The following is a 22,868-nucleotide window of genomic DNA, read 5'->3' as shown; positions in this document are numbered from 1 at the left end:
AGTAGATAGCTTCACACTTATCTCCATTATACTGCACTTGCCATGCATTTGCCCACTAACTCAACCCGGCTAAATCGCCTTGAAGCCTCTTAACATCCTCCTCATCGCTCACATTCCCACCAAGTTTCGTGTGGTCAGCAAACTTGGAAATATAACATTTGGTTCCCTCGTCCAAATCATTAATATATATTGTGAATAGCTGGGGCCCAAGCACTGATCCCTGCGGCACCCCACTAGTCACTGCTTGCCATTCTGAAAAATACCCATTTGTTCCTACTCTGTCTCCTGCCTGCTAACCAATTCTCAATCCTTGCCAATATATTACCCCCAATCCCATGTGCTTTAATTTTATACACTAACCTCTTTTTCAAAAGCTTTCTGAAAATCCAAATACACCACATCCACTGGTCCTCCCTTATTTATTCTACTAGTTAGGTCCTCAAAAAACTCCAGTAGGTTAGTCAAACATGATTTCCCTTTCATCAATCCATGCTGACTTCGTCTAATCCCGTTGATATTTTCTAAGTGTCCTGTTATCACATCCTTTATAATAGACTAATATTTTCCCTACTACTGATGTTAGGCTAACCAGTCTGTAATTCCCTGTTTTCTCCCGCCGTCCTTTTTTTTAAACAGTGGGGTTACATTTGCCATCCTTCAATCTACTGGCACTGTTCCAGAGTCAACAGAATTTTGGAAGATGACAACCAATCAAATGGAAGATGGCATCCACTATTTCCATGGCCATCTCCTTTAGCACTCTGGGATGTAGATTATTTGGCCCTGAGGATTTATCTGCTTTCAGTCACATTAATTTTCTCCAGCACTATTTTCTTTTAGTAATAAAACCTTTGGTTCCCTAGTATTTCTGGGGAGTTATTTGTGTCTTCCTCCATGAAGACAGATCTAAAGTAGTTGTTTAATTGCACTGCCTTTTCCTTGTTCTCTATTATAAACTCTCCCGTTTCAGGCTGTAACGGACTACATTTGTCTTCACTAATCTTTTTCTTTTTACATAGTTATAGAAGCTTTTACAGTCCGCTTTTATGTGCCTCACAAGCGAACTCTCATATTCTATTTTCCCCCTCTTAATCAATCTCTCGGCTCTCCTTTGCTGAATTCTAAACTGCTCCCAATCCCCAGGCTTGCTACTTTTTCTAGCAACTTTATATGACTCCTCTTTGGATCTAATACTATCCTTAATTTCTTTTGTTAGACATGGGCCACTTTTCCTGTTATGTTTTTGCACCAGAAAAAAAATGTATAACTGTTGCAGTGCATACCATCGTTCCTTAAAAATGATTAAATATTAAATGTAATATTGCTTATCCACCATCATGCCTTTTAATGAAGTTTCCCAATCTACCTTAGCCAACTCACACCTCATACCTTCGTGGTTTCCAGAGACACTATTCCCTCTGGTCAGAGAATCTAGAACAAGATGGGGTCACAATCCTAAATTTAGAGCTAGACCATTCAGGAGTGAAATCAGGAAGTGCTTTTCCACACAAAGGTTAGTAGAAATATTGAACAGTCTCCTTGAAAAAATTGTGGATGCTGGGTCTCAATTGGAGTTTATAAGACTGAGATTGATTTTCGTTGGGTAGGGGTCTCAAGGAACCTGAAACAAAGGTAGGAAAATGCAGTTGAGCACAGGTCTCATAGAAATGGCAGAGGAGGCTCAAGTGGCTGGATGGCTTTCTCCTGTGTCTATGTAAAAAGCTCAAGAGGCTGATTTGCCTCCTCCTGCTTCCATGTTCTTCAATGGATCAGTGGCTACTGAACAGTACAGGCTGGTTAGGTCCCAGGTTTCTCTGCTTTGTTAAAAGCAAAATACTGCAGATGCTGGAAATCTAGAACAAAAACAAAAATACCTGGAAAAACTCAGCAGGTCTGACAGCATCTGCAGAGAGGAACACAGTTGACATTTCGAGTCCGTATGACCCTTCATCAGAACTAAGGAAATCTCTATTTTCTCTGCTTTGTGGCGGGTTGCTTGCTCTCACAAGGCTCCCGGTGGAATTCCACAGTACTGCAATGAAAGAGTCAGCCTGGATTTTGTCCTGAAATCTATGGAATAACTTTGTGATTCAGAGGTGAGAGTACCACCATGGGTGACACAATTATGAGACTTTCCAGATGATCAGGAGGTAGAAAGTTAACTGAAGCTGATCACCAACTTTAGAAATTAGTTTTGTTCAGAATCGATATACATGAAAATTGAATGTTGCAGCTCGTAGAAACAGGAGTAGGTCATTTGGCCCTTCGAGCCTGCTCCACCATTTAGCATGATTATGGCTGATCCTCTATCTCAACGCCATACACCAGCTCTCTCCCCATACCCCTTGATGCCTTTAGAGTCTAGAAATCTATTTCCTTCTTAAATATATTCAGTGACTTGGCCTCCACAGCCTCCTGTGGTAGAGAATTTCACAGGTTCAGAGATTTTTTTTAATATTTGTTCATAGGATATGGGCATTGCTGGCTAGACCAGCATTTATTGCCCATCCCTAATTGCCCTTGTCCAGAGGGCATTTAAGAGTCAACTGCATTGCTGTGGTTTTGGAGTCACATGTAGGCCAGACCAGGTAAGGACAGCAGATCTCCTTCCCTAAATGATATTAGTGAACCAGATGGGTTTTTAACAACAATCTTTTAATTCCAGATTTTTATGGTGGGATTTGAACCCAGGTCCCCATTACCCTGGATCTCTGGGATACTAGTCCAATGATAATACCACTATGCCACTGCCTCCCCCCATTTCCTATTAAGTAGAATCTACAGCACAGAAACAGGCCATTTGGCTCAACTGGTCCCTGCCGGCGTTTATGCTCCACACCAGTCTCCTCCCACACACTCCATCTAACTCACGGGAATAAATGTTTCCACCACGAGAAGCTGGAACTGAGACCCTGACTTCTTCAACCGATTTATTTAGTGATTTTTTTTTTTCATTCCACGATGTTGTAATTTGCAGCATCTTATTATTTTTCAGGAGCACTTCAGACAAAAGTAAAGTGGTCCATGTAGCAGCTCCCTGATATCTGGCTGTTGTGGTCTTTCAGTGCACAGTTCCAGCCAGCAGATGGTGCACATACACCTTGCCTGCTGATAGCACACTGCACTAATTGGCAATACAAATCTGCCATTGTGTCCTGTTCCTGGTTTGTGATACTTCTTCATTAAATTGTATGAATGATGTACTACAAGGAAGTATCCTGCAAAAAGCACAAAGCGTTAAGTATTTTTAATTTACAATATTGAAATCATCATTTACTATAAAATTGTTTGTTCTGTTTAATAAGTATCACCTGATGTGAAATCATACAGTACAATTTCCTGATTATCTGTCTTGTGGTGCTGCTAACTGATGATGATTGGGCTAGGAGGGAGTTGGATTAATATTAGTAGAGATACAGTTGGTCACACGATGTACTGGGCGGGGGAAGTGGTTACCGAGTGACAGCATGAGAGAGCCCCACAAAAATCTGTTAATCCCAGTTTTAAAATTAACAGCTGATCTAACATTGATTGTATAAGAGAGTTCCAAACTTCTACAATGTGCAGAAGTGCTTAATAATTTCACTTCCAAAAAATCTGCTTCTAGTTTTTTGACTACACCACCTAGTCCTGAACAAACCAACCACTGAAATTGGTTTCCCCCAATTTACCTTAATATCATGAGAACCTTGATGAAATTATCCTTTAACCTTCTAAATTTTAGGAGATACAATCCTAATTTATGTAATCTCTCTTCCCAATTGAACTCTTCTAGACAAGGTGTTATTCTGGTAAATCCACACTTCACTCCCCCCATATGCTTCCTAAGGTGTGGTGCCCAGAACTGCTTACAGTAACTCCAGATGTGGTCTAACCAGTGCTTTGCATAGCTAAAGCATGACTTCTACCTCTTTGTATTTTAGTCCTGTAGATATAAAGGCCAGCGTCCCACTGACATTTTTGATTATTGTCTGTACCTACTGGTGACATTTTAACAATCTGTGTATCTGGACCCCCAAGTCTCTGAGGACTTCCACTGTTTCTAGCTTTTCACCATTTAGAAATAACCTGTTCTAACCTTTTTAATCCAAAGTGGTTGACTTCACATTTGCTTACACTGAAACCTATTTGCCACAATTTTGCCTATTCACATAATCTATCAAATATCTCTTTGTAATTTTAGGTTTCCAACTATACTGTTTACAACACCTCTCTATCTTTGTGTCATCAGCATACTTGGATATTTGGCTTTCTAACCCATCATCTAAATTGTTAATGAATGCAATAAATTGTTGAAGCCCCAACACAGATTTTTGTGGGATACCACTAGTCACATCCTGCCAATTCAAGCACTTAGCCATTGTTCCTACTCTGTCTCCTGCCACTCAGTCAATTCTCCAACCAGGTCAATAATTTGTCTTCAATTTCATGAGCCTTCAACTTCAGCTAACAATCTTCTGTGAGGGATTTTGTCGAATACCTTCTGGGTGCTCATATAAATAACAATCATAGACATTTCCCTGTTCATTACTTTAGTCACCTCTTCAAATATTTCAAGCAGATTCATCAGGCGTGGCCTACCCTTTACAAATCCACGCTGGCTGTCTCTGATAGCTGAAAATTTTCAAGATATTCAGCAACCCTACCCTTAATTATATGCCTATAATCTCCAATCTCCAGGGCATCTTATCGGGGGGATGGTGGATGGTACCACAAAGATATGCTGGAGGACATCCCCAGAAGTCACCAACTAAGGACTGCATGGGAATTGCTTGGAAAATTCAAACTTCTGATGGGCAATTGCCCTGCACTGGGAACCATCCGGAACTCCGATTTAAATCAGAGCCTTTGATGGTTCTGATTGTCTTACAGGAATAGTTAACCAGGAAAAGTTAGAAGAATTAAAACAACTTCTAACTCCTGGATAACTATAGTACTGATCCACCTCCCCTTCATTCCTCGCCCCCCCCCCCCCCCCAGGACACCCTGATTACCCCCCTCCTTCTGACTGCCTCCCCGAACTACTGACTACACCCCCAGCACCACGACCACCCACCCAACAATACCCACGACTTTCCTCCAACCATCACAAATACACTCCTGACTAACCCCCACCCCCTCATGACTGCCCTCACTGACCACCACTCTTCACTGACCACCTGACTGTCCCATTGACCACCTGAACGCCCCACTGACCACCCAATCGCCCCCCTCTGACCACCCGACCACCCTGCTGACCACCCAAACATCCCCTGACCACCCGAACCCCAGCTCCCATTGACCACCCAGACCACCCAGCCATTCCCCTCTGACCACCGGACCACCCCTATTGACCACCCGACCGCCCCCAATGACCATCCGACCGCTCCCACAGACCACCACCACCTGTCACCACTGACCGCCTCCACTGACCACCCAACCACCCCACTGACCACCCGACCGCCCCCACTGATCACCATCGCCTGTCCCCACTGATCACCATCGCCTGTCCCCACTGACCATCCAACCCTCCCCCCCACTAACCACCTGACCACAACCTTTGACCACTCGACTCCCCTCCACTGACTACCCAACCAACACCCACATCACCTGACACCCCCTCCCCCACTGACCACTGACCACCCCCATTCATATGCAGTCCACCCCATCCTACATGCCCCACCCCCCAACCCACACCCCCTAACCCACATCCTCACCCCCCCCCCCCCCCCCCCCACCTTCCTAACCCCCTATCCTCTGTCCTTGCCACCCCCCCCACCCATCCTTCCCACTTAACTTCTCCCTGGCTTCTCAAAGTGTCTGGGACCTTTAAACTTACCTGGTTTTCGGCAGCTGGTGCTATAAGAAAGGGGGCATGTCTTGCTTTCCTACGGCTCTCCTGGTCTTGAAAGAAGGCCAAAGGAACCCACTGTGCTGCACTATTTTCACCCGGCCTGGGTCGGACAGGCTGGTGAGAAAGGTACACACAGTGTAAGTAAAAAGAAGCGGAGTGACAATCTGACTGATTACCATTCCACACAGGTTATGGCCCGTAGACTTTGGTAATTTGCTGACAAAAGGTGCTGCTCTTGGGGGTCGTTAATTCCCTGTTTTCTTGCTCTGTACTTTCTTAAGTAGCGGAGTATGTGCAGTTTTATAATCTTAAGGAATAGTTTTCAAATTGAGAGAACTTTGGAAGATTATAGTTAGCACATCTGCAATGCTCTCATCTACTCCCTTTAACACCTGGGATGGAAACCATCTGGTCCTGGGTATTTAGAGCCATTAATTTCTCCATTGCTGTTATCTTGTTTAAGTTAATTTTGCTGATTTCCTGATTCAATAATATCTTCCTTGGGATGTCTGGGAGGCTGATCTTTCCCTCTACCATAAATACTGATGCAAATTAATTATTCAGTGTGTCAGCTAGTTCCTTATTGTCATTGACAACATCACTGTTATCAGGTTCCAAAGGGCACACAAATGTAAGAGTTTTCAGTGTTGATTTTGATGTGCCTTGCACGTGTCTTTTCATATTCCCTTTTTATAACTCTTACTATCTGTTCTGTCAACGTCACTGCTTTTGTATCTTTCCTATTGGCCAGGATCTGCACTATTTTTTGCATTTTTATGTGCTTTTTCTTCTTTTGAAATGTTGTTACTCTTTAATTTTTCATGATTGTCTTTTTGGCAAGTTGGATATTTGCCCTTGAAAGGTATAAACTGGTTCTGTGCAACATTAATTTATTTTTTGAACACCTCCCATTGATCTTTTGTTGTTTTACCCATTAACAGATTTCCCCAGTGTCCTGTGGACAGTCTCTGTCTTATCTCATTGAAGTCAGCCTTCCCTCGATCTAGAATCTTAGTAGCTGTTTTCATGTTTCTTCCTTAAATACTATGTTGATTTCGATCATGTTATGATCGCTATTTGACAAATGTTCGTGACCATTAGGCTGTTTGCTAAATCTAGCACATTACTAAATTTAATAAGCCTGCCCCCTTGTTAGTTCCAGGACATATTGTTGCAGAAAAGTATCCTGGCTACACTCAAGAAATTCACTACTTTTCTGAAGCGCTAGTCTACTTGTCCCAATCTTCCATTAAAATCATCCTGCCTTTGTTACATGTTTGTCTAGCCTCAGAATTTATACTGTCCACAACTTCACAACTGCTACCAGGGGTCCTATGCACAACTCTCACTGCAGTCTTAAATCCTTCTATTTCTGAATTCAACACAAAATCCCTGCTGCCTGCTTACCACTTATATCCTCGGTGATCATTGAGATGATTCTGCCATTAATCATTTAGGGTCTTCCTCCCATTTTACCTTTTTCCCTATCTTTCCTGTAGCCCTTCTAATCCACCTTGCAGACATGCCTCTGTAATGGCTACCATGTCAAACCTTCCTAGTGAATTTGTATTTGCAATTCATTAGATTTCTTTCTTATACTCTGTGTCTTTGTGTGAAGAACACATATTTGGATTATACACCCCAACCTATAAAAGGCAAAAGCCTTCCTTTCCTTGTATTCATTCAACCCAGATATTCACTTGAAAGCCATAGTTTTATCGTGGAATAAATATATTACACTTCCCGGCTTCCAGGGACAGTGGATTCAGGGTTTGTGGGCTGTTTCACTGTGCTGAGATCTCACTGCCATCTTCATATATTTTATCTCCTTTCCACAGGGTTTCTTTGGAAAGTGAGCTGACTGATGATGAGACACCCCCAGCTGATCCTGTACCACATCCAGAGCTCCCCTACCCTTTGTTCAGGTTTGAGATAAACAGCCGGCTATCGAGCGAGGAGAGTGACGGAGAAATGACAGAGGAATCTGAGAAGCCAGATTGTCACTATTCGCGATTGCACCCGAAGCCTCTGGCAGTACGTACCGTTTCAGCTCAGTGCCTCTCTCTCTCTCTCTCTCTCTGTCTTTCTCTCTTTCTCTCTCTGTCTCTCTTTCTCTCTCTGTCTTTCTTTCTTTCTGTCTCTCTCTCTGTCTTTCTCCCTCCCCTCTTTCACTCTCTCTCCCTCTCTCTCACTCTCTTACACTCACTCACTCACTCACTCTCTCTCTCACTCTCTCTCTCACACTCTCACTCACTCTCTCTCTCTCTTTCTCTCTCTGTCTTTCTTTCTTTCTGTCTCTCTCTCTCTTTCTCTCTCCCCCTCTCTCTCTCTCTCTCACTCTCTTACACTCTCACTCACTCTCTCTCTCTCTCTCTGTCTTTCTTTCTTTCTGTCTCTCTCTCTCTTTCTCTCTCCCCCTCTCTCTCTCTCTCTCTCTCTCTCTCACTCTCTTACACTCTCACTCACTCTCTCTCTCTCTCTCTCTCTGTCTTTCTTTCTTTCTTTCTGTCTCTCTCTCTCTCTCTTTCTCCCTCCCCTCTTTCACTCTCTCTCCCTCTCTCTCACTCTCTTACACTCACTCTCTCACACTCTCACTCACTCACTTTCTCTCTCACTCTCTCTCTCAGCTACCCAATTAGTCATTCCCTGCTTTCCCCATAGCCCTGCAAATTCTTCCCCCACCAGGTATATATCCAATTCCCTTTTGAAAGTTTCTATTTAACCTGCTTCCCCCACCATTTCAGATATTGCATTCCAGATCACAACAATTTGCAGCGTAAAACAAAAATATTCCCCTCATTCCCACCCTTAGTTCTTTTGCCAATTATCTAAAATCTTTGTCCCCTGGTCACCAGCCCACCTGACATTTAATTAGCGCCTTGCCCATCTCAGGATATCCTAAAGTGCATAACGACCAATGAAGGACATTCGTCACTATTGTAATGTAGGAAACATGGCAGCAATTTTGAAATCTCCCACAAACATCAATGAGTTAATGACCAAATAATCTGTTTTAGTGATATTGTTTGAGGGACATTGGACAGGACACCATAGAGAACTCCCCTGCTCTACTTTGAATAGTGTCGTGGGATCATGGGGTCTTTTACCTGAGAGAGTAGACAGAGTTTCAGTTTAACATCTCATCTGAAAGTCAGCTCGCACTACAGTGCAGTGCAATCCTTCCTTAATAGGGACAGAACTGATAACCTTAACATGGCGACTGAATTACATCTCTGCCTTCCTCTCTCACTCCATCTGAGGATTTCACTTGGCTTTGACTTACCATGTGCAAAGCCAGGAGAGGGCAAAAAATTCTCCCATCAGCTGTGCCAGATGTAAGATGTTGTTATTGGTCCTCAATATTCAGGCTTTGAGAGGAGATAATCTGATCCTTGTCTATGAACAGGAGGTGGCAATTTAGCCCCTTGAGGCAGTTCCCCGTTCAGTGAGATGGCCTATCGGTATCTTAACTCCATCTACCTGCCTTGGAACCATAAACCTTGATATCCTTGCGTAACAAAAACCTGTCAATCCCTGTGTTAAAATTTTCAATTGACCTTCAGTGTCAATAGCTTCCTGAGGGAGGGGGTTCCAGCTTTCCAATACCCCTTGTGTGAAGAAGTACTTCCTGACATCACCCGTGAAAGACCCTGTTTCCAATAAATGGAGGTTCTTTATAAATAGCACAATGTTTAACTACAATTTAGAAGCTGGACAGGGATGAATTTGAAATAAAAAAAGAAAATACTGGAAATACACAGCTGGTCAGACGGCATCCATGGAGAGAGAAACACAAAAGATCCCTGGCCTGAAACATTAACTGCTTCTCTCTCTACAGAAGCTCCCTGCCCTGCTATTCCCAGCATTTTCTGCTTTTATTTCAGATTTTCAGCAACTGCAGTAGTTGGCTTTTGCAGAAATGAATTGAAGTTTGCCTCCAACACTCCCCATTCCTGTGCTGATGAATTACCCTTGTTAGAGACTAGCAGGGCCAGTTTTGGTCTGCATCTCACTGTTGCTTTACTCCATTCCAGTTTTGCACTTTTGGAAGCCGAATGATTAGTCGGGGCTGCTACGTCTTCAACAGGCGCTTGGATCACTTCCGCTCAGTCCTCAATTCCATGGTGGAAAGGCACCTGAATTCTCAGATGTGGAGGTCAGAACATTTCCCTTTTCTTTGACTGGATATTCTTTTTTATTGAGATGCTTAAGGCCACAGGGGCCCAGTACATGGTGCTGCGCACTGCCGGGGAGAAAAGATGTTGGAGCGAGAAGATGAGCTAATTAAAGAAGTGGTTGCTTGAGTCAAGCTTGGGTTTTAAAAGCCTATGGATTGTCAGAGAAAGGCAGGCAGTAATGCTCTGGCTCAAGTGCACAGTGGCACAGTTAAGCCTTTGTTGCAAGGCTCCAGGGTGGACAGCTTGTCAGTAAAGTGAAAAGGAAGACTCATGGAGTGTTGATGACCTCACACCAGGGACCAGATTTCAACTCACTCAAAGGCCATTTGCTTAGGTAGAGTTAAAAGCAGGTCCAAGGGTGTCCCTAGTAAACTTGGCACTCTGTCACCCAGAGCTGCCCCATGCTAGTGGTAGAGGTGTATCAGTGCATGGAGTGTGCTCAACTGCACTGAAAAGAAAAACTTCCATTTATATAATGCTTTTCATGACCACCAGAAATCTGAGAGTGCTTTACAGTCAATGAAGTACTTTCGAAGTGTAGTCACTGTTATAATGTCGGAAATTGGGCAAATGTAGGAATCATACTAAAAAATAGCTTGGTTTCATCTGAAAGATGGCACCTTCGACAGTGCAACGCTTCCTCAGTTACCCTGAAAGTGCAGCGTTCCCTCAATAATACCCACCTGACTGAATGGCACTCCTTCAGCACTGCCCCTCCAGCAGTGCAGTGCTACCTCAGTACTGTCCCTCCAACAGTGCAGTGCTACCGCAGTACAGTCCCTCCAACAGTGCAGTGCTACTTCAGTACTGTCCCTCCAACAGTGCAGTGCTACTTCAGTACTGTCCCTCCAACAGTGCAGTGCTACTTCAGTACTGTCCCTCCAACAGTGCAGTGCTACTTCAGTACTGTCCCTCCAACAGTGCAGTGCTACCTCAGTACTGTCCCTCCAACAATGCAGTACTACCTCAGTAATGCCCCTCCGGCAGTGCAGTACTACCTCAGTACTGCCCCTTCAACAGTGCAGTGCTACCTCAGTACTGCCCCTTCAACAGTGCAGCGCTATCTCAGTACTGCCCCTTCAACAGTGCAGCGGTACCTCAGTACAGCCCCTCTAACTATGCAATGCTACCTCAGTACTGTCCCTCCCTCAGTGCAGTGCTACCTTAGTACTGCCCCTTCAACAGTGCAGCGCTACCTCAGTACTGCCCCTCCCTCAGTGCAGTGCTACCTTAGTACTGCCCCTTCAACAGTGCAGCGCTACCTCAGTACTGCCCCTCCCTCAGTGCAGTGCTACCTTAGTACTGCCCCTTCAACAGTGCAGCGCTACCTCAGTACTGCCCCTCCCTCAGTGCAGTGCTACCTCAGTACTGCCCCTCCAACACCGCAGCGTTCCTTTATTAATGTCCCTCTCTCAGTGCGGGTTCCCTTAGTGATGCCCCCTTAACAGTGCAGCGTTCGCTCAGTACTGACTCTCCATCAGTGGAGAGACATAGGAAATAGGAGCAGGAGTAGGCCATTCAGCCCCTTGAATTGCTCGTCATTCACTAGATCATAGTTGATCTTCTACCTCAATGCCATTTTCCCCGCACTATCCCAAAATCCTTTAATGTCTTTACTATCTAGAAATCGATCGATTTCGGTCTTCCATATACTCAGTGACTGAGCCTCCACAGCCCTCTGGAGTGGCGATTCCAAAGATTCACCACCCTCTGAGTGAAAAAATTCCACCTCATCCCAGTCCTAAATGGCCGATCTCTTATTCTGAGACTGTGTCTAGACCCCCGCAGCCAGGGGAGACATACTTCCTACATCTACCTTGTCATGCCCTGAAAGAATTTTGTATGCTTCAATCAGATCTGTTCTCATTCATCTAAACTGTAGAGAATATAGGCCTATCTCCTCAATCTCTCCTCATAGGACAATCCCACCATCCCAGGGATCAGTTTGGTGAACCTTTGTTGCACTCCCTCGATGGCAAGTGTATTTTTCCTTAGGTTAGGACAGCAAAATTGTATACAATACTCCAGGAATGGTCTCACCAAGGCTGTATAAAATTGCAGCAAGGCTTCTTTACTCCTGTACTCAAATCCTCTTGTAATAAAGGCCAGCATATCATTTGCCTTCTTAATTGCTTGCTGCACCTGCATGTTGGCGCTCCCTTAGTACTGACCCTCTGACAGTGCAACTCTCCCTTAGTACTGCCCCGTGGCAGTGTGGCACTCCCTCAGTACTGCTCCTCTGGCAGTGTGGCATTCTTTTAGTACTGACCCTCAGTTAGTGCAGCACTCTCCCTGTTCTGACCCTCTGACAGTGCAATATTCCCCCAGTGTTGACCTTCCAGCAGTGCAGGGCTCCCTCAGTACTGACCCTCTGACACTGCAGTGCTCTATCAGTACAGACCCTCCAATAGTGCAGCACTCTCTCTGTGCTGCCTTCTGACACTGCACTGCTCTGTCAGTACTTCCCTCACTACTGACCTTTAAACAATGCAGTGCACTCTTAGTGCAGTCCCTCAGGCAGTGCAGCACTCCCTCAATACTCACCCTCCAATAGTGCAGTGCTCAGTCAGTACTGACCCACTGACAGTGTGGCACTCCCTCAGTACTGACCTTCTAACAGTGCAGCACTTCCTCAGTACTGCCCCTGCAACACTGCAGTGCTCCCTCGCTACTGACCCTCCAACAGTGCTGTGCTCCCTCAGTACTGCCCCTCAAAGTGCAGCACTGTCTCAGTACTGACCCTCCAATGGTGCTGCATTCCCTTGGTACTGACCCTCTGACAGTGCAGCACACTCTCAGTCTTGACCCTACGACAGGGCAGCACTCCCTCAGTCCTGACCCTCTGCTGTGCGGCGCTCCATCAGTACTCCAAATGTCAGCCTGGATTTTATTCTCCAGTCTCTGAGGTGAGAGTGCTAACACTGAGCCAGTTTCGCCTTGTTGTGCAAGGATAAATCTAATGAGTGTCTTTTTGTTTTCTCTGTAGGAAGATTCCTCCGGCCACGGAAACACAGAGAACGCCACTCCTTCCGCCTCCTGCCCCCTCGCCACTCTCGCTGCGGTCTGTGTCGTCTCTTTCAGTAACTTCATCTTTGTCTTCTTCCATGGGCATGGAACTGAAGCCTGTACCCTCGCCTGCCAGCCTTGCTGAAGCTCGAGCCCCAGCAGACCCGCCCTCCGCCTGCTGCTGCTCTCTTCCTCCGGCGACCCCCCCGACCCCAACCCCTTCCCCATCTTCAGGGAGGGCGCCCTGGGCAAAGACCGGTCGGGCACCTGGATTCCACCAAGACCCGCGTCCCACTGGCGAGACATCACCGGGCAAACGGAAGAAACCAGCGGCCTCCTCCTCTGACCTGCTCCCTTCCTCGGACCCCCCCATCAAAAGAAACTGCGTATTGAGTCTGGACAGGATAAGCGCCCCCCTTCCTGGTGGGACAGCCTCCTGCCCTCCCACCTCGAATACCTCTTCACACAATGCTAACAACGGACTCAATGCCCATGGACCCAAAGCAGGACGCTCAGGACAAACTGGAATTCTGAGCCTTTCAGGGAACTCCCTCAAAGGGACTAGCAGGACGGTGGAACACTTTGGTCCCAAGAGGGATGCCCGCCTCTGCGAGGCACGTCGGCTGGGGGCCCACAACCCTTCATCCCCACCACCGACCGTCAACTCCCCCGCACGGACCGAGGGCAGGAAACGGAAGAATGCACCCTCCTGTTCAAAACCCACTAAAATAGCCAAGGCCCCTGAAGTCAACTGTGTTCAAAGGAAGAGGGAAGAGAGCCTGGCAACAACTCGACCTCACAGCAACTCACACACGCACAAGGTAGGGAAAACACAAATGCGCTGCAGTCCCCGGGGAAATGTGGGTAAAGTGATGTAAGGGGTCATCAACAGTGTGTCAAGTGGCAGTTGCTCAGCGGTAACCTGCTTACTGATACTCAGTTTGGATCCCACCAGGGTTACTGGGTTTCTGACCTCATTACAGCCTTGGTTCAAATATGGACAAAGGAGCCGAGCTCCAGCAGTGAGGTGAGAGTGACTGTCCTTGACATCAAGGCAGCATTTGACCAAATGTGGCATCAGGGAGCCCTAGCAAAACTGGAGTCATTGGGGATCAGGGGCAAAACTCTCGGCTGGTAAGAGTCATACCTAGCATAAAGGTATATGGTTGTGGTTGTTGGATGTCAGTTATCTCAGTCCCAGGACATCACTGCAGGAGTTCCTCAGGGTAGTGACCTTGGCCCAACCATCTTCAGCTGCTTGATCAATGACCTTCCTTACATCATAAGGTCAGAAGTGGGGATGTTTGCCGACGATTGTACAATGTTCAGCACCATTCGCGACCCCTCTGATACTGAAGCAGTCCATGTCCAAATGCAGCAAGACCTGGACAATATCCAGGTTTGGGCTGACAAGTACACAAGTGCCAGGCAATGACCATCTCCAGCAAAATAGAATCTAACCATCACCACTTGACATTCAATGACATTACCATCACTGAATCCTGGGGGGGTTACCATTGACCAGAAATTGAATTGGACTAGCCATATAAATACTGTGGCTATAAGAGCAGGTCAGAAACTAGGAATCCTACAATGAGTAACTCACCTCCTAACTCCCCAGAGCTTGTGCACTCTCTACAAGGCACAAGTCAGGAGTGTGATGGAATATTTTCCACTTGTCTGGACGAGTGCAGCTCCCACAATACTTAAGAAGCTCGACACTATCCAGGACAAAGCATCCCGCTTAATTGGCATCCCTTCCACAAACTTGCACTCCCTCCACCACCGATGCACTGCAGACACATCACAAGATGCACTGCAGGAATTCACCAAGGCTCCTTAGGCAGAACTTTCCAAACCCACGACAGCTACCATCTAGAAGGACAAAGGTAACAGATACCACCATCTGGAAGTTCCCCTTCAAGCCACTCACCATCCTGACTTGGAAATATATTGTCATTCCTTCTCTGTTGCTGGGTCAAAATTCTAAAACTCCCTCCCTAACAGCACTGTGGGTGTACCTACACTACATGGACAGCAGTGGTTCAAGAAGGCAGCTCACCACGACCTTCTCAAGGACAATTAGGGATGTGCAATAAATGCTGGCCCAGCCAGCGACACCCACATCCCATAAATGAAGTAAAAAAAATGACTCTGAACTGCGAGTGGAGATTTGACTCCAAGCTAGCTGCTCTTAGATGTGGTGTTGGTATGGGTGCTGTCACTGTCTTCAACCATCTTGGGCTAGGAAGGAGCAAAGGTATTCAGGATTCCGGCTCTTTCTTACTGCCCAGGAGTCTGTCTCCCCTCCTCACCCTGCTGGAGTGTGTGCAAGTACATAGGTTCGTTGAAGTCAGGCTGAAGCTTGACTGATTGTTTTGAGGTTGTCTAATACCATCACTCTCAGTTCTGAGCGAGCCTTTGGCTCATTGTTACATTCCCGTCTCTTTAGTCAGAAGGTGAAGCGTTCCTACCCCATTCCGGATAATCCTAGTGACTGAAGCCTATAAGTACTTGGCTGATATTGACTTTCTGTTTTCACACTAGGTAGTGTAAATAGAAGCAGAGTGTAGTAGTCTGAGCTCATCCATTTTGAACCCGAAAGCTATAGCAAAAGTATTTTCTAAATAGCAAGAAGGTATGAACTGTGAAGGATCCAAGAGATTTAGGGATCTATGCACAGAAATAACTAAAATCTAGTGGACAGGTACAAAAGTAATCCAAAGGAATAATGGAATGTTGGACTTTATCTCAAGAAGGCTGGAATACGGAGGGGTTAAAGTTAAACTACAGCTGTAGAAAACTCTGGTTAGGCAGCATCTGGAGTTCTGGGCCCCACATTTTTTCTTACTTATTCATGGGATGTGGGCTTCACTGGGTGGGCCTACATTTATTGCTCACCTCTAGATGTCCTTGAGAAGGTGTTGGTGAGCTGCCTTCTTGAACCGCTGCAGTCCATGTGGTGTAGGTGCACCCACAGTGCTGTTGGGAAGGGAGTTCCGGGATTTTGATCCAGCGACAGCGAAGGAACGGCGATGTACTTCCAAGTCAGGATGGTGAATGACTTGGAGGAGAACTCACTTTCTCAGGAAGGTTATATTCGTGTCCAAGGCGGTACAGAGCATTTCACCAGAATGGTACTGGGGCTTAAAGGATTAAATTATGTGGATAGATTGGGTGGAGTAGGATTGTATACCCTTGAAAATAGAACTTCAAGGGGTGGTCTAATTGAGGTATTTAAGATGATTAAAGGATTTGCAAGGTTAGATAGAGAAAAACCATTTCCTCTTGTGAAGGAATCCAGAACAGATGAGCAAAACCATAAAGTTAGAGAAAGACCACTCAGGAGTGGTGTCAGGAAGCATGTCTTCATACAAAGGGGAGTGGAAATCTGGAACTCTTCTCCCCCACAAAAAGCTGTGGATGCCGGGGGGTGTCAATTGAAAATTTCAAAACCGAGATCAATAAGAGTTTTGATAGGTAAAGATATTGAGCGTAATGGAACCAAAGTGAGTAACTGGAGGTAGGATACAGATCATCCATGATCTAACTGAGTGGGAGAACAGGCTAAGTGGCCTCCTCCTGATGCAATGGTTCAGGGGTAATATTCCCCCACCGTGAGTCAGAAGAATTATGTTTGAACCGCACTAAAGAGAGCATCAGTGATCGGAGGTTGGAGCACTGGCTCCAAATTCTGGATTATGCCCATGGTAGGGGTAGGGTTTCAAGTCTGATGGGCATGGGCTGCCCACCCCCCTTATTATAAAGGATGGGGTACTGTTTAGCCTTGGTTGCAGCCCCGCTGGAAGAAGGCCCTCCAAAGATGAACTGTGAAAAAGGCAACAGGGAATCCACAGTAAGCGACTGAAGAATCTTCTCTGTGACTTGAGTTAGGAGCTACCCTTTGGCAGAACACAAACAAACTTTCTTTTTTGACATGAGAACTGGATGCTGGGAGAATAGTGTTAGGCAACAGTATCCGTGTAACTGATATCCCTGGTCAATATTATCCTTCAACAAACATCGCTTGGTCATTATTTCATTGCTGTTGTGGAAGCTTGCTGTGTGCAAATTGGTTGCTATGTTTCCTACATTACAAAAGTAAGTACACTTCAGAAGTACTTCAGTGGCTGTGGAGTGCTCTGCAGTGTCTTCAGGTTGTGAAAGGTGCCATAAAAATGTAACTTCTGAGAGTGAGTTTGCTTAGTGAACATTAATCTCTCTTTCTCTTTCTGTATCTTCTCCAGACAAAAGTGCGCCCCTGAGAGTGAGCCTGGCCTAGCTCTGAGGAGATATGGAGCCTGGAATCTTCCGTCCATCAGTTTCCACCTCTAGCCCTTCTCTCACACAAAACGGACACAGTCAAAGTTGTTGAGACCTCAGTTGTACCACAGGCTGTTTATGCACAAATCAAAGCAGGCACTCCCACTAGCCGCCTTATTCGGTATGAACTATTTTGTCGAGCTCCGTGTCTGTAGCAGGAGTCACTGCGCTCATCATTCATTTGCTTTGTTTGTTCCTTACTTCCGATTACTCTGCTCTAAGGTAACGCCTTCTTGTTTTCTTGACATGGCAACCTTGCTGTGCACCGATATGAAAGGGAGCAGTTTACAAACGTGTGCAAAATCACAGGTGAGACACACACCGAATGATTTTGCCTTAAAGCAGTGGAGAATGACAGGGAGCCTTCCCACCACATCTTCGATCTGTGCTCCCGGCAGGCGGGTGGTCTCCTCGTGGCATCATGCTTTTCCTGCACCCATCCTTTCCGAAAGGCACTGACTCGCATCGGGGTTCAGTCCCACAGGTGCCGGACACCCGCTGGGTACCATCCTCTGGGAGCCATTCTTTTCAAGTGAGCCTAGGTATTTCACAGCCATGGTCACAAGCAAGAGCCCAACCAGTGTCCACTGCAATGAGATCATCACTACATCCCTCTTGTTACCCTAGTGGCCACATTGGACGTTGTCCATTACCCACATTAAGCAGTCAGGTAGAGGAAGGAAGCATAAGAGAGATAGACGATGGTTTCACAGCTTGAAGTTCTTACCGAATTAATGATCAGAAAACTTGAACGATTCAGTCACAAACCTAAAGGGGAGACGAAAGATGACACTTCCACAGGAGCTGGAGATGAATGGGTTTTTTTCTCTTGAGCATGTTACGTCATCAGAAACCAGTGCTGACATGATTTCCCAGAACGCGGTTCCAGCAAAGGAGGCAGATTTGGAAAATCGCTTCTTGCACGTGCAGCCATGACAATCTGAGATAGAACACACCAAGGCAAGGCACAGTTTGATTTCTGGTGACATGTAATCAGTAATTTTTTGCCATTTAAGCCTGGTTGCAAAGAATACCTTGGCTTGCCTCTCTGCCACCTGGCGATGGTGTCACCACGGGTGACCCCCAGTGTTTGCTAAAGGTCTGGAAGCATAATGGCATTTTATTAACTTTCTATCCCCTCCCCCCTCACTACAGCTTTCCCGCTCCTGAAGGTGCTAACTCGGTCATAACCCTCCCCACCCAAGTACCAGTTGGCACTGCCCTCTGGTTCTTTGCTCAAGTGCATTACCTAAGATTGTGGATTGGCTCCTAATGGTCTGTATGGCTCAGTACTAGATCAAGCTGCACACAAACTGTTGAAGCATTGGGCGAGCAGCTTTGAAATAGCATTCTGCTCTCTCTCCGACCCTGACAGATGGGAGCTAAGCCAAATTCACATTTTAAGGATAAAAACAACTCTGCCAGTGTCCTACACCCAATTGCACACACCTCCTTTAGTGACCATTGCACAGAGCTGGAGCCTAACCCAGCAGGAAAGGAAAGAAAAATTTACGATGTCCTCTGCAGAATCATTCAGCATGAAGAGTATGTTACAAAAAAGAGCAGTTTTAAATAGCAGACCGCAGAAGTTCACAGATGGGGAATTTATATTTAAAGAGAGGAACACTTTGCAGGTCTCAGAAAGCTTCCAGTCTCTCTGAGCAGATTCCTGGAGTGTTCAAAGTCTGACAAGCTCACTGTGTGACCCGGGTCTTCAATCAAACTTACTTTTGTTTTTTTCCAACTGAATTATTCTCAAACCAAATCATTCCTTACTCCACGATAAGCGAAGTAGAAGCTTCAGACAGTTCGCTGGTGCTCCAAACTCCTCGTTAGGAGCAGAAGAGGTTCAACAATCTTCTAATTTCATTCAGTTATTTCAGTATTTATGTTTCTGCTTAATTGGTTTTATCATCCTTTTTGAGAATTGAGTGACTTTGTTTTTATTTCTTCATAACATTTTTTCATTGTATTACTATATATATTTTTTAAAGTTCTGTATTTTTTTATATATATGATTTTTCTGTACATTTCTCACAATCGGCGCTGTGAATCAATAACCGAGGGACTGTGCTGAGCTGCCAAGCGTCTCTCCTGGTAGTGATTTTATTTTTTTCCCTGGAAAATATTTGAAATCTTGAGTTAAAAAGAGGAAAAACATTAACTGCGCAATGTTGTTGTTCTCTCTGTCAGTGACTGGAAGGATTAAGTCCCAGATACACATGGAAATCTGCTGTGTTACAATCAGTCACCTAAACTGAGAGGGCATTTTTCGCTGCAATAGTTCCATTTCTGTGGCCACAAGCTGGGAGCTTGTGCCCAGTTTGGACCAGTTCTGGGACACACTCAGTCATGTTCAGTTTAACCTACAACGCCGCACGGCAAATTTGACTCTTTCAACTTGGGAATGATATAGCAGCAACATGGGCCATTCAGTCCATCATGCCTGTGCCAGCTCTGTGAAGGACCTCTTCCATTAGTCCACTCCCCTCTGCCCTTTTCCCATAGCCTTTTCCTTTTCAATTATATATCCTACGGGAAATGAACTTGGAGACTGAGTGAAATCAGGTGTCAATCTAATGACATCAGCTTCCCACCAGGCAAGATGAGTTCAAGTTACTTCCAACCTATAATTTTGCCATTGAAGATTTTTTTGTGCATTGATGGCATGTTTAATGCTGGAGAATGGAACCTCTTAGTATTGAGCACCAGTTGTCATCATTATCAAGCACTCCTAGACTAGGGCACATTGTGCCTTATTCAATGACCACCTGTGCAAGATCTAAACTTAGCCAAGGTTGCACTGCTTGATCCAATCCTGCGCCAGGTCTTGTTCGCTCACTATCCCTGACATTGGCAGCCTCCACAGGCTCCTTGACCTGCAATGCACTGAGTTTCCTTCTTTATGAATCCCTTCCAATTCCCATCCCTGGACTTGCCTCTCCCTGCCTTTGCATCTTTCCTGAATCCTATATCTCTGTTTACACACTTTGGTCCTTAGATCTGGCCTTGACTGCATTTATCCCTCCCACCCCCATGCTGCCGCAAGTCCTCTGTGTCTTCCCTATACTTCACATCCCACCCTTTACATGCTACTTCCCTCCCCTCAATTAAAAGTCTCCACAGAATCTATCCAGTTGTGCTTTCAGTTCCTGCCCCCAACTGTCCAACTATGATTTGGCATCCATTTCTTCGTGAAGCATCTTAGTACCTGTACCTTAAGAACACTGTATAAATTGGAGTAAAATAAGCCCCCCCCCTCCCCCCCAACTTCTCCCCACATGAGCACCCCTACCGCTCCTGCAACAGTGTGATAGTTTTCCATTTCCCACACCAGCAATGCTTTGTTCTCTCCCACTGGAATCACCAATTTAGTAGTAATTAGTACCAAATCAAGAGTAGTTTTAGGCTAAATATTTGCCACTAGTCACTGATTCAGACTACCCCAATATCATTTTAGACACAACCCTGTCAGCAAATCAAGGAGTCTTCAACCCATCAGTCTGGGCTGGAATGGAACCCAGCTCCCTGAGATAAAGGGACAACTTTTGACTAACTCTCTGGATCAGCCCCATCTGTGTCCTGCTAACCTTTATTGTAAACATTTCTCTCTCGATACCTGAATCCCACCTGCCTTAAACAACCAATTCAGTGGAGCGCTAAAGATGACCCTCATAATACAGATTCGAGTGAGTGACTGAGACAGACCCATGGGAATGTAAGGTACTGAACTATAGTGTCAGTCATGGAGATCAAAATGCCAAGATGTGTAAATGCCTGGAAAGTTTGTAATAGTTGTGTATTGATAATTATGCAAATATCTTTTGTATTTGATCTAGTATTGACACATTGTCTATAATATTTTACAGTTTTGAACTGGTCAAATATATATCTATAAATACAGATAAATACATATATATCGTGACCTAATGTTACAAATGCCAGATGTGTACCATTAAAGGTATCGGAGAGATACCATGGCATCTGCTGAAGGGCAGTGAGTTGTCAGAATGCATACCATTGCGCTGTCAGTAGTCATGTAGTTTATTGTACAGATCAAAGCAACAAAATCTGAATCAGGTTTTGATTTTTGTTTCAATTTTATGTGGGGGCAGCGGTGGGTGGGGTGCGCTGTGGCATTGGCATCTGGATTGCAAAAATTGCAGACGAGGTACTTTCCTGTTCATTCGGATCCAACTTACACCATAGCACATCCCGAAGCCAACCAGATTGATATAAATCATTGTCAGGTTTCCAAGTAGGAAGGGAGGGGAAGGGTAGGTGCGATGTTAATCCTGTGTGTGAGATCTCACCTGCTTTCACATGCCCATTTAATTACAAGTTTCCAATGTGCAGAGTGAGATACTATTTAAAAACCATGAAAGGAGAATGGGATTTAAAGCTAGGAGAGAGCCAGGGATCTGAGAGTATGCAGCAATTCTTCTTCTGCTTGTTTTAATTTTGAGTGTTCAGCATTACTGCCTCATCTACCGGTGGAAACGATCTACCACTGTCTACTCATCTTTCAATATCTTGAAGACCTCTTGTTAGGTCTTGTTAGAATTTACAGCACAGAGACAGCCCAATTGGTCTGTGTTGATGTTCAAGATCCACACAAGCCTCCTTCCAACCTATTTTCTCTCAACTTATCAGCATACCCTTCAATTCCTTTCCCACTCATGTGTTTAGTTGCTTCCCTTTAAATATATCTATCCTGTTTGCCTCAACCACTCCCTGTGGTAGTGAGTTCCACATTCTCACCACTCTCTAGGTAAAGAAGTTTCTCCTGAATCCCCGATTGGATTTATTAGTGACTATTCTTATATTCACAGCCTCTAGTTTTGGTCTTCCCCCACAACTGGAAATACCTTCTCTTATCAAACCTCCTTGTAATTTTAAACATCTGTGTCAGGTCACCCCTCAGCCTTCTCTTTTCTACTTGAATTCTGCAGGTGAATAAAAGTGTAAAATCGCAAATATTGGAAATCTGAAACAAAAATGAAAAAGTGTCGGCAATGAACAGCCAGCCAGTCAATTAGCATCATAAGCAGCAAAGGCAGGCTGAGGGGTCTGATCAGGGTGCTAGTCATGCTCTGGTTGGGTGAAATCCTGGAGGTTTAATGATGACCTCCTGCCCCCACACTCCATTGGTCGCCTGACATCACAATGCCCTGCCTTCCCACAGCGATTCAGAAAGCAAGCAGTTTCTTCAATTGGATGATTTTTGCACATCATTTCCCCCCCCCCCCAGCCACCACCACCTCCAGTATTGTTTTAATATGATTTTCCTTGTGGGTTTCTCACAGCAGTGTCCAAGATATTAAGCTCTAATTTGCAAATGGAGAATCTCGTTGAAACATTAATCTCTCTTCTCATTCCCATTTTCATTACATGCGATCCCCCACTGGGAAGGGGAAAGAAACTGGGTATGGTTTAGATCATTTAAACTTGGATTAGCTACAGTGAAAGTTCTTTTAAGCTAGAAGATAAGGAATCAAATAATTACCTCAAATATGAGCTGCTGCCCA

The 22,868-nt window shown here is 45.2% G+C and overlaps 1 protein-coding gene across 1 annotated transcript in view; it reads left to right on the top strand.

Annotated features, from left to right (window-relative positions):
* LOC121281827 (ataxin-7-like protein 1) overlaps positions 1–20,577 on the top strand; it is a 36,566-nt gene extending 15,989 nt beyond the window's left edge. Inside the window, 4 exon segments of the mRNA XM_041194861.1 lie at positions 7,672–7,867; positions 9,868–9,989; positions 12,998–13,838; positions 17,265–20,577. Coding sequence (XP_041050795.1) covers positions 7,672–7,867; positions 9,868–9,989; positions 12,998–13,838; positions 17,265–17,282 — 1,177 coding nt within the window. The 3' untranslated portion in view covers positions 17,283–20,577.
* The last annotated feature ends 2,291 nt before the right edge of the window (positions 20,578–22,868 follow it).

The sequence above is a fragment of the Carcharodon carcharias genome, chromosome 9, assembly GCF_017639515.1.
Source record: "Carcharodon carcharias isolate sCarCar2 chromosome 9, sCarCar2.pri, whole genome shotgun sequence".
Classification (NCBI taxonomy): Eukaryota; Metazoa; Chordata; class Chondrichthyes; order Lamniformes; family Lamnidae; genus Carcharodon; species Carcharodon carcharias.
Note: the sequence above shows the minus strand (reverse complement) of the source record. Positions and strands in the feature narration are given on the sequence as shown.